At 35.3% G+C, this 12,287-nt stretch overlaps 2 protein-coding genes across 7 annotated transcripts; one reads left to right on the forward strand and one right to left on the reverse strand.

Annotated features, from left to right (window-relative positions):
- Positions 1-714: 714 nt before the first annotated feature.
- Positions 715-7,244, forward strand: FLP (Duplicated homeodomain-like superfamily protein). 6 transcript variants are annotated; one of them, XM_068612209.1, is made up of 13 exons: positions 715-913; positions 1,549-1,775; positions 1,898-1,944; positions 2,083-2,139; positions 2,284-2,356; positions 2,754-2,809; positions 2,906-3,085; positions 3,162-3,340; positions 3,964-4,106; positions 4,751-4,887; positions 4,983-5,182; positions 5,386-5,537; positions 6,496-7,244. In XM_068612209.1, exons 2-13 carry the CDS (start codon positions 1,680-1,682, stop codon positions 6,598-6,600), a joined length of 1,425 nt encoding a protein of 474 aa, XP_068468310.1. In that variant the 5' UTR covers positions 715-913; positions 1,549-1,679; the 3' UTR covers positions 6,601-7,244. The 6 variants fall into 6 exon arrangements, with proteins under 6 accessions (XP_068468310.1, XP_068468313.1, XP_068468311.1 ...); XM_068612212.1 differs by having other exon boundaries at positions 773-913; positions 5,389-5,537; XM_068612210.1 differs by having other exon boundaries at positions 779-1,452; positions 5,389-5,537.
- A 1,219-nt stretch (positions 7,245-8,463) lies between these two features.
- Positions 8,464-12,026, reverse strand: UTR3 (UDP-galactose transporter 3). The gene is made up of 7 exons (XM_068612213.2): positions 11,784-12,026; positions 11,584-11,681; positions 11,317-11,447; positions 10,833-10,863; positions 10,148-10,251; positions 9,925-10,046; positions 8,464-9,254 (listed from the first exon to the last, which is right to left on the reverse strand). The coding sequence occupies exons 1-7, from the start codon at positions 11,885-11,887 to the stop codon at positions 8,846-8,848; spliced, it is 999 nt and encodes a 332-aa protein (XP_068468314.1). The 5' UTR covers positions 11,888-12,026; the 3' UTR covers positions 8,464-8,845.
- Positions 12,027-12,287: the final 261 nt, after the last annotated feature.

Here is a 12,287-nt window from a genome sequence, read left to right on the forward strand (position 1 = left end):
TTCTTCACACAAACATTTACACCAAAATGAGTGAGCCAGCCAGAATTCGAAATCCAAAAATTTCCATAACCATGGCGGAAAAAGGGAAACAAATTGAATGGTACTTCGAAGCGTGACCAGAGATGCAAAGATAAATGAAGCACATGCAAGTCACGAACCATTTATTCTCGTTGCAAAAGTGCTTAGCTAGCTCTAGCTCACGTACCTTCTCATGTCTCCTTAAAAATCACAAAAATTCAAATAACAACCTTATACATCTCTCATCATATTACATTTGTATATATAAACACACACATGACACACAATAGTTGCATCAGTATATGATGTTACATCACAATTGGTGTTCTCTCTAACTTTAGCAGTATCGTATCATCATCATCATATGTATGAACCCTTTTTTTTTATGCATAAAATGTTCATTGAGACTAAGATAAATGGTTTACAAAAGTATTTACAATGGTATCACTGTTATCTGTGTTTGAAGTTTCTTAATGGTGCAAAGTGCATAGTGGACATTATTAGTCTACGCCGCCATGATATACTGCACACTGCACACTGCACACTGCACGTAGCTCATGGAATTCAGCGTTATTTTCAAACTTCCCTTCATACCCGCGCACTGGCCTAAGTATCTATATTTTTTTTTCTGTAGTATACCCTTTATTTTATTTTGTACAATAATTATTTTTTTCCAAGTGTGTGTGACCGTTTTGGAAAAGTTAGAGAGAGAAAGGAGTGGTGAAACAAAACCCAACAAACATCACTTCCTAGTACAACTGTACACCCTAATGACTACACTGCTCTAACTAAAAGTTTATTGCATTCAACCTCCACCGTCCTTGTTTTCTCTTCTCAGTTTTTTTGGTATAACTCAGACATGAGAATCTAAGACAAAGTAATATTCATAGTCGAGGTATTTCTTTGTTGTCTACTTGAGCACTTTGAAAACATCACTTTTTTTTTTCTCATTTTCGGTATTGTTAAAGTTTGTCAAATTTTTTAGATCTAACCAAATACACTTTCCGGGCTATCTCTTTTATACGCACCTGTAATTACATTATATCATCAAAATCAAAATACATACACATGCTCCTTCTCTTGGGTTTCGAAAAATACGATTTTGATGCCACCCTATGTACCCTTTACAGAGGCTGATATGTATTCTTCATTGCCCACTTTTTGTCTTTCTCCTTTCATGTGGTTTTGGCTCCCTAATTTGAGCGTTTGGTCGTGTTGTGCTTGGTTATAGGGGATAATAAGATAGAGTGAGAGTGAGATCAAAGGGTCTGAAAAGTTAGGATCCGAGGCCAGTGAGTACCTTGTAGCCATACATATGCATTTCTCTTTCACTTGAATAGCTTTTGGTTAAGGTGGCTTTTGAGAGGGGAATATATGCTTGTTACGGTTGCCGTTTTGAAACACAACAGTGTGTGTGAGGTGAGCGTGTAAAAGGTGAATGATAGAGAAGAGAGGAAGGGTTTCTTTCTTTCTTTCCCCTTTTTGTTTATTTGTTTTAATTTCGCTTTCCTTTTTCAATAAAATTTACAGAAAAGAGGGAGCGTTATAAAGGGGGAGCGTTGGCTTTAGCATGCAACTTGGCTTCGGTAAAAAGAGGGAGCGTCCAAGGAAGAGAGCCACACCAATAGAATAAACATAAACATAAACACGGAGACAAGATCATGCAGGAAGATATGAAGAAGCAGCAGAAGCAGAAGCAGCTGGTCAATGAAGAATCTAAGAAGAAGGAGCGTCACATTGTGACGTGGACTCAAGAGGTCCTTCTTCTCTTACTATAAAATTATTTTCCCCCTGTTTTTTGCTTATATATTCCTTTCACTTATTCATTTCTGAATTTCTTCTGTGGAGTGGTGTCTAATGAGTGTTATGTGAGTTGCAGGAGGATGATATACTCAGGGAGCAGATTGGCATCCATGGAACTGAAAAGTATTCAAACTTTAATCCATAATAGCCCTTTGGTTATTCTTCCCTTGAGTTATTCAATAGTCATACTATTGGTGTTTTTTACATTTTTTTCATGGATATGTGACACTAAGGGATTTTAATTATCATGACCATATGCAGTTGGGCAATCATTGCTTCTAAATTCAAGGATAAAACGACAAGACAGTGCAGAAGAAGGTATGGTTTTTGAATTTTGATGATGATTCATTCATCATATTTTATTCGGTCCTCTGCTTTAATCCTTTGGCTCATGGAGACCTTCAAGCCTCCTGCTCAATTTTGATCCTCAATCTGATGCTTAAGTGAATGATGCTTTGCCAGATGGTACACTTATTTGAATTCTGACTTCAAGAAAGGAGGATGGTCACCAGAGGAAGACATGCTTTTATGTGAGGTAAATGGGTGCTTCTTGTGTTCCTTAGCCACTCTTCTATACCACAGCAGTTGTCATTCGAGTTTAACAAGTTTGTTTTATAATAGTGATCTTACAAAGTACTTGGAAATTTTGAACTTCATCTTGTACTGTTTATTTTCTGTCTTTCCATTGTGTATGGTGGACCTCAATCCATTGATATACTTAAGGATTGCAAGTGCTGTTATCATGGCAGTTGGCAGTCATTTATTTTTATTGAAACTCTACCCTACCACGATCACATTACAAACAACCGAAAGTAACCAAGTTTTTCTGCTTGTATAGTTCTGTAGATGACACCAACTGTGTTGCACTTAAAATTGTATGATTTATGACCACATGTAATCTGTGAGGTAATTTCTGAATACTGTCTATGTAGGCTCAAAAAATATTTGGGAACAGGTGGACAGAAATAGCAAAGGTGGTTTCAGGCAGGTAATCAGAATTTCATTCTTCTCTTTATGGAAATACAAAATCAATTTTTTTCTTACAACAGTATCTTATTGCTATGCTTCAATGCTTTGGGTGCAGAACGGATAATGCTGTGAAAAACCGTTTCTCCACACTGTGCAAAAAGAGAGCAAAATATGAAGCCTTAGCAAAAGAGAACAACACTTCATACATCAATTCTAATAACAAAAGGACTTTTCTCCAGCACAGGTGTGATACAGATGTTGCATCAGAATCTGCAGCAGCTATTAAGAAGATGAGGTATGGTGAACTAAGAGATCAAAGTATACAAATTCTATTAAGGAGAATATTAACATGTCATCCTACTGCAATATAGGAGGTCACATATCCCTGATGCTGAAGAAAAGATCAACTTTGGAGACAGAGCACATAAACAAAATGGGATTCCAATAAATCAACAGTCAAGAGCACCATTTGCAGTTTTAGCTCAAAACTCTGGCAATGTCAACTTGCCAGACCAGGATCATGTCTGCAATTTGAAGTTTAGTGATTATGGTAATGCCTTTAAATTGGGGAGGGGGAGGGGGAGGGGGAGGGGAATTGTGTAGAACTTCATTCTTGCAGTTGTGGAACTAAAAATAAGAGAATAGGACAAGATTAAGGAGTCTTTAGTTTGCAGAAGTATTTTCTGCTTTTATTATTAATTAGAACAATGACACTTTGTTTTCACCTCATTTCCTATGTTGTCACTATCTTATTCAAATATTTGAAAACCGATAAATAGTGAAAACAATGTGGCATTTTTGTAATTATAAATGAAAACTGAAAATGAAAACATAAAACATTTTTATGAACAAATGCACCGTTAGGTTTGGTTTGGTTTCTATTTTCATTTATATTTTCACTTAATACCTTTTTGCTTGTAATATAAAAATATCACATTGTTTGTATTTTGTTTCCTGTTTTCAAGTTTTTGTGAAGGAAATGGTGAAACTGAAACCAACAAAAAGGAAACTAAATGATAACAAGGTGACATTTTTAAATTATAAGCAAATGCATAATAAACTGATTATGAAAATAGTACATAACCAAACACCTCTAATTAATATAGTAAGCCTGAAATAACACTGTCCATTGTATAAATCTAACGTGACTCTTGGTTTATCATGTTTTTGTAGCCCAAAACAAGATTCAAGGAACATTCCTTAAAAAGGATGACCCAAAGATAAATGCGTTGATGCAACAAGCAGAGTTATTAAGCTCACTAGCTCTAAAAGTTGATGCAGAGAACGTGGATCAAAGTCTTGAAAATGCATGGAAGGTAAGACTTGAAAGTTTCAGAACTTCTGCTTTTGAACATTTTATGGGCTTCTTTAAAATAAACTCCAGTTGATTTCTTCAAATGCAAAGACCAAATTAGAAATTATAAGAAGTTTAACATCAACAAAATTAAATCAATTTTTACAATGTCAAGCCTATCAACGTGAAAATCATAGAAGTCATTTAACATATTTGATGCTGGCTTTGAAAAAACCTAAAGCAGATTCGTACTTCAGCTGGATATTATTCATTTATTTTTAAGTGTGATAATGTTTGTATGTATTTCTGTACCAGCTGATTTTTACAATGCTTACTTCTTCAGCTCCCTGGTAATTTATTATTTGCTAATCACACAGAATTAGGCATTATATGATATGTATAATTTCTACACTAATGCAAAATTTCTGCCTTTGAAATATTTATAAATTGCAAAGCTTTTAGATTGAGGCCCAGCAGTGATTTGTGTATCTCTACCGTGTCCCTTAACATAATAGTTACTTTAAGTGTGGGAATAGAAGCTCTAAATCGTAAAAGTTAGTGGTGACATTGAAAAGTCTTTATTCATGATTAACTTTCAAATATAAGAAGCTCAGCTTGATTGTGACAAACCCATCACCAGCTGAGATCAGCAAGTATTTATGGCAGGTTCTTCAAGAGTTTCTTAACAGAACCAAAGAATCAGACATCCCCAGATACAAAATTCCAGATTTACAACTTGTAGATCTTAAAGATTTGTTGGAGGACTTGAAGAGCAGTAGTGAGGAAGTCCAGCCATGCTGGAGGTACTTCATGTTCATTGAAAGTATGATTTCAAGAGAGCTGTGTAATATATGATGGGAACTTTGGGAATATCTAATATTTTCTGAATCTATTATAGGCAAATGGAACTATATGAAGACTCTCCAGGCAGTTCTGAATATAGTACAGGATCAACTCTACTGCCTCTTTCAGCTTGTGAGAATTTGGAACACTCACTACATCAGGATATTGGAACTGAACTGAATATACAAATGGGAGATCCAGAAGAAGATAGGGGATGTGACCAAGGGGTTCTTTCTAGAGCAACTCTAGATCAAGGTAAGATAATCAAGTCCCATAACCACTATGTTGATTAGAGTGCAGCCACTTATTTCCCTAATCTAAATTGTTAGTTATTCCTAAACGGGAAATATTTTTACCAAGAAGTTATTTTTTTTTATAATTTCCTCAGGAAGAGTTGTTTTTATTTGCTAACATTTCAATGAACCAGAATCACTAATTAGATATATATTTTTCTATAGCAGATTTATTCCCATCTTGTGAGGAACAGATAAACAATGATGGCATTGTTTCTGCCTTGTCATGTTCGGAGGAGTTCAGTTCACCTCTTCAAGTTACACCTCTGTTTAGATCCTTAACTGCTGGAATTCCTAGCCCTCAATTTTCAGAAAGTGTAAGTTATGAGTCAGCCAAAAATTTATGAGTAATAGACAACAGTCTGATTAATAAGCATTTATACTTGTAATAATGACAAATAGGGGACATACTAAACCAATGTAACATACAAGTTGTACCCTCAATAGTTATAGTAGTTCTTAACTTCTAAGAAATCAACTTTTATCAGCAGGAGGACTTTCAGAATACCATTTATTGTTGAATACTTCGGTATTATTAATGGTGGGGCTAGTCATAGGAGGATAAAGGATAAATCATTATACAGGTCTCTTAATTTTTTTTTAAAGACTTTTTAGCTTAAAATTCTTGTTCGAGGAAGGTCCATTATATTTTATAACACATGCTTCAAAACTATAATATCTTTTACTTTGAGGCATCATATTTTCTCCTTTAATTAGCACATATTTATATAGTATATATTATGCAATATATATAGCCAGATCTTTAGTCCTGCTTCTCCCAACTCAAATAACTACTAACAAAAGGTGGAAGCTGTATTTGTTTCCATGAGAAGATATTTTAGTCAAAAAAAGTTTTCATCTCTTGAACACTTAAATACACTATATTTCGTCACTAAGAAAATATACTAATATAATACTGACAAAACAAACATACACATTATCATATATAGGTGAAGCTTACAAATATAGTATCTTTCTGCTGAAAACTATTGAAGCAAGAAACCTCTTACCTAACAGGGAAAATTTTGTGACAGGATTTAGAGTGTAAGCTGTAAGTTATTAACACCATCTATGTATGTAGAATACAAATCAGACATCTAATATTCTTGCTGCAACAATACATTATCTAAGTTGCTGCTTTGTCTGTTCTTGCTTGACTATGGAGTTGTGAACTGATAGTTAAAATTGTTTATGCATAATCATTTTTTTAATGTTTAGCATAGCAGTAACCATGTTCTTTCTTTCTTTTGACATTATTTTTTACCCTTTTTTCAGGAAAGGAACTTCCTTATGAAAACACTTGGAATGGAATCTCCATCGCTCAAACCAAGTGTCAACCCATCACAACCGCCTCTCTGCAAAAGAGTCCTCCTAATCTGAAACTCTAACTCATCTGAAATACAAAACATTCTCAAGTCCTTTCCCTTTACTGAATCCTTTCTCCCTACCCATGGCAATCGGGCCTGTTAGTTCTTCTCTGCCTGGTTTGAGAAAGATTGCAATTTTGTTCTGCCTAAAATTTTGAAAGCCGTACACTCCTCCAGAATGTTATGCTACATTCTGAGGATCATCAACACATCTAACAGTGTCCTTTTCTTCCCCCTACCCCCAGAGGGTTACCTTACCTTTCTTGATACTTGCACCGAAAAAATAGTGTGCTTACTTCTTAGTGTGTCATTCTTTGGTTTGTTTTGATATCATTCTGGGTTTGTTTTTTCTCCAATCCAGCTTGTGATCTTGGTTTTCCCTTTTTGTACAGAGTTTGCTGTGTGATACAAGTAATCCTGAGTGTATGTATACTCCGGCAATTCGCCATCCTACTACATATAATGAACAGAGACATAGATAGAAGAGAAAGAAGAAAAAAAGAGAGCAAAAGATTAACCAGTGGCAAATTGGATTCCTCTTTTGTTGTTTTCGGTGTGCATAGATCATAGAATAAACATTTTTTATTCCTTTTCGGTTCTGATGTACTGAAACATAATTATAATTGGAGTGGAAATGCATTTTGGCTTGGTGTGCAATACTGTTTCTGTTATGTCTAACCCGGATTTAAAACAACCATGTGTAGACAATTCTTAAAACTAAGGAAAAGTAAAGCCAGGAGTTCTCAGTAGGAAAAGTAACAGGTACGAACACACTAAGTCTCAAAGAAAATTATGAAAGTAAAGTTTCACATTGACTTCCCCACCCCCATTTTCAAGAAGAGAAATGAAAAGGAAAACAATGCCAAATAACCTCTCAGAACTGTTGTTAGCAAAATGGCAACCAATTCATTGCAAGTTTGACCCTCACTACTGCAAAACACAGCTTTTTGCAACGTGAGCTATTTCGTTTCAAAAAGTCATAACTTCATAAATATAAAGAATGCTTAAGTTATGTGCTTACAAACACTGCCCAGCATACCTGAGACCCTGGACTGACGGAGAGGCATGCAAACATTTCTCTCGCTCTTTTCTTTCAGCTCACATGGTTGTTTTGCCATTGAGTATGGACTGTGCTTTGCGGAAGAGCAACTCTGGGGGGAACTAATTCATATTTAGGATCATTAGTTCATGGTGTTGGAGGAAGACCTTACAAAGTAATAATAATGACAAAGACTAGAGATTGGTAAAAAGAGGGAGGGAACTCCTTACAAAATAAAGCACATACTGTTAACTTTCTCGAGGGAAGGCACTCTTTGACTCATTTGACCTACCAATATCCACTCACTTAACGAGTTCATCTTGCCTAAACATATTAGCTGGTCAAAGGCTCAACTGAATTTTGTAAGAAAAAATTCTATTTATGCGTTCATTTATTTTGTGGCATTACACAGTGAAATTATTATTGTGGCCAAAATAGTAACGTTGATCTATTCTGATTTTAAAATTAGTTTATAAAGCTCAACTCTATATAATGGACATGTACCCCACCTGTTCTAAAGTGAGTTTGTCTGTAGAGATCCAACCACTCATTTTTTAAGTTTTAACCCGCAAATTTCTTCTTTTTTGGCTGTTCTTAATGCAAATACTAACAATTACTGTCTGCTGGTTCAATAAAATGACATTAAAACGTTTTAATTAGTTAATTTGGTTTTCTTCTTTAAAAACACCTTCAGCCAAATTCTCCCATACAATATTCCGCACTCAAGTTTGTCAGCCTTAAGTGTTTGCACTTTGATTATAAGTTTTATTTAAAAGAAATAAGGTAAACAAACTTGAACCGAAAAATTATGGAAGAAAAATAAACTAGTACAAACAATTTTGTAAAGCTAGTTTTATTTCTAACCCCACTACTATTTAAATCTAATTTTGGCGCTCATACAATACTGTTATAATCTCTAAACAAACGAGATGACATATTCTTAAAATCACGTTTACAGAGAGTATAAAACTTTACCTTAGTATTACGCTATAAAACTAAATCTAGCTCTTCAGTAAAATACAGGCAACTAAAAAAAGGCAAAAGGAATGACAAAATGGGGTCTAAACTTTGTACTTCTCAGAAAGTATCTATTTAATTAAAATTACAAATATTTTTTTGCATAAACCTAAACCCGGTTCATTGAACCTTGAAGATTTTAGTAAGGGGCAAATTAACTAGGATAGTATTTAACGTTCTGACTTCAAAATTGCTGAAGGCTTCACATGGCTTTTCTTTTCTTCTGCAATCTCTGCAACTTCTCCCACTTGAGATAGATCTGATAAGACAATCCTGAGAACACCATAAAAACACACCCCCATTGCTTCGTTGACAGGGGATTCCCACTCAATACGGAAGATACCACAATGCTAACAAATTTGCGGGTGGTAGTGATGGTAGTGTTTGCCAAAGAGCCAAACCGGCTTATAGTCAAGAAGATGAAATTTTGGCCTACAGCACCGCAGCAACAATAGAGAAAAATATCCCATGCTGCCTCTGGATACTGTCTGCAGAATCGAACTGCCTCAAATCCACTGGCATGGGGCCATCCGAACATGTAAATCAAATTATATATGGTTCCCCATAAATTCATGCCAAGCATAATACCCCAGGCACTTGTTTTTGGATACCTGGTAAGCCAAACCAATAGTTATAAATAATAGAATTAACATGAATGAATCTGTATTTAAGATGTTATCAACTATCATTTGCCACTAGTAAAGCCCAACAGCGTTGAGATTTCAGAAGTCAACTTCGAAGAGAAGTCCAACTATTTGACATGTGAAAGCAACGAAGTTCAATGTAGTTTTTTACCTACAACCAACATTACATGGGAAAGAGGAACATAAAATTTATATTTAGTTTTGTTTACTGGACTATTAAATTATTCACCAGGGAAAATCCTATGGAGGACCACTATTTCAGTGTAGGTTAAAATACATAAGCCTCAAATTCTAAGCCAATCCATTTTGGTTCATATAATCAGCCATTACCATTGAACTTAACTCTAAAAATGTGTTTAACTGGGATAATAAATATAACTGCATTTCATACTTCATAGCAGGATTAAAAAAGACAACACGTTCACCAATTAGAGAAACAATTTCAAGAACTGCTACATTTAGAAAAATGTTCTCATTAAAAGAAAAGAAAAAGGAGGATACAACGGGAGTGAGGAAGAAGGGGGTGTGAAAATAGTAAAGAGGAAATCAAGGAAGTGCATGCTAAATTTGGTAGTCAACAAGACAGACAGAATTGCTATATGCCAAAACAAAAAGAGAGAAACTTCTCTATTATTACCTTGCTTTTAATGAATCCTGAGTAGCATTGGTAAATCCATCAAAAGCAAGGTTCAGGAAACACAACCCATAGCCAAGGGGAGCATTTGGATGTGCCAGCTTGCTGATTGTCTTTGAGCTCGTCTGTAATTAGCATAAACAAATAATGCTAAGCTGGGGTTCATACACTAAAAAACTTTCCTTGATAAGAGGAGCGAGCTCTGTTATTCTGAGAAGTTCCTAACCTTTAGAAGAGCAAATGTTGATACCCCTCCGGCAACAAGGAATGTACAAACGTATTCCGGAAAAGAGTATCTTATCCCATATACCAGAGTACCCATCAGCATAACTGCATTAAGGTGAAGTGAATCTTTTGTTAGACATTTAAGAGTACCTTTGCATAATCTGAGGATAAATTTAAATTTAAAAAAAACAACGAAAAGATTATTATAAGATTTTTCTATCATTATTTCTTCCAAATGTTTTATATGTCAGTCCCTGCCAGAAGCTCCTCTATTTAGCATGTTCAAATGAAGGTAAAAAATAATGAAATTTAACTATTGATCCATAAGCAAATCGGAAAGAATGGGTGGGTGCATGATAAGTAAAAGTTTAAGATACAAATCACGATGGATTCTCAAGTCAAATGCACAAGTACAAGAGGTAAAAAGTCTAAAAAAAAACATAACCACAAGTGTATCCATGGTATGGGTAAAATGCAAAAAGATTCACTTCCTTTTGACAATAAAGTGAAATTCATGTACAAGCTATCCCTAGTTCCCCGTAAACCATAAGTATACAAAAACATAGACACACAATATAGTGATATAATTCAATCATAAATTCAGGGAATATGCAGAAGAAATAAAAAAAATCAGCTAATTTCCCATTTCTTTAATTAAAGTGCAAGTTATGAACCCATATACTGACCTGGAATCATTTTGGAAGACTTCGCCAGCACCTGCAAGTAGCAAAGTTAACATCCCCGATTAAAAATATCCTACAGCCTCATGCCGAAAACACTGAATGACTGAAAAATAAGTCCACCACAAATGCTGCACAATGCAGCATATATATAAAAAAACTTGTTTCAACTTAGATAAGGATAGCTTGTGTGTGTTACCATACTATCCTTTTATTTTAATCCTGTAGAATAGTTTTTGACATTTCATCGATTTTTCAAGAAAGAAGAATGGATTTCGTACATAATACCAAAATCGATTTACTACTCTTAACTTTTAATTCAAAATATAAATCCTCCTCCCCCCTAAAAAAAGCTCATGTCTAGTCTAACCACTGGCATTACTCCAAATTAACAACACTTTCGGTTAAAATCATAACTTCCATATCAGATTAATAAAATGCAATTAAATAAAAAAAGGAGGTAAAAAAAAAGGTGTTGAAGAAATCACACCTGAGCAGGGTAACTAATATACTTCAAAGCTTCAATTCCCATTGCAGGACCAATGGTGTTGGTAATTCCAGCGCTCCAATAACTCCACCATGGAGCACCACCAGAATTTCCACTAGACCATATCGTTATCACTACACACAAAAATGTTATTGAAATAAAAGTAATACACACGTAATTTCCAATTAGTTTTAGAGTAACAACGTATGAAACACAAACTCAAATCAAATATATTTACACAGTAATTGGTAATTGGCAATAGAATCTTACTTATAAACGACCAGATTAAACACACCACATTCTGCGCCAAATTCAGAAACGCAAGGTGCTCGAACCTTTCACCGTTCGGACCGAATCGCTTCGTCGACCTGAAACAAAATCCAAAACAATTTAAAAAAACATAGCAACGAGTAACGGCATTTCGAACACGTGTTCCTTGCGAGAATTTCGGAGCGGATTCGGATTCTTACACGTTTTCCTGCAGAACGCCTTGGTAGATGTAGGCCGACCAGATTCCGGCGACGCAGAAGGCGAGGACCAAGATTCGACGGAGCCCTCCGCCGTGGGCCTCCATGAGATCCGCACGGTTCGGTTTCTTTTTTATTATTTAGTATTGAATGAAGGAAACGCCGTTGGGAGAAGCAACCGTGAGTGAAGAAAGGATCAAATAATGAAATAATAATAATAACAAGGACGGAATGGCGAAAGAAGGAGCTTAGAAGTGTGAAGTGTGTGCCAAGCTATGCTACGTGGATTTGCCACGTGGCTGATTGTTATTGGATGGTGACACGTCATCACGCTTCTTATTGGATTGGCCAACGCGTGCTGCGTTTTCACCATTTTAGCGGTATACTTCTCGTAATGTCGGTCCACACTTGTTGGTTTTTTCGTCAGTTTGCCTTTTGTTTTACACGAATATTCTGCGATTTCAGTTATACATTTTTTCTGTTACCGGTTTTATAAACTAATATTCC

Source organism: Phaseolus vulgaris, chromosome 2, assembly GCF_051622355.1.
Source record: "Phaseolus vulgaris cultivar YP4 chromosome 2, ASM5162235v1, whole genome shotgun sequence".
NCBI lineage: Eukaryota > Viridiplantae > Streptophyta > Magnoliopsida > Fabales > Fabaceae > Phaseolus > Phaseolus vulgaris.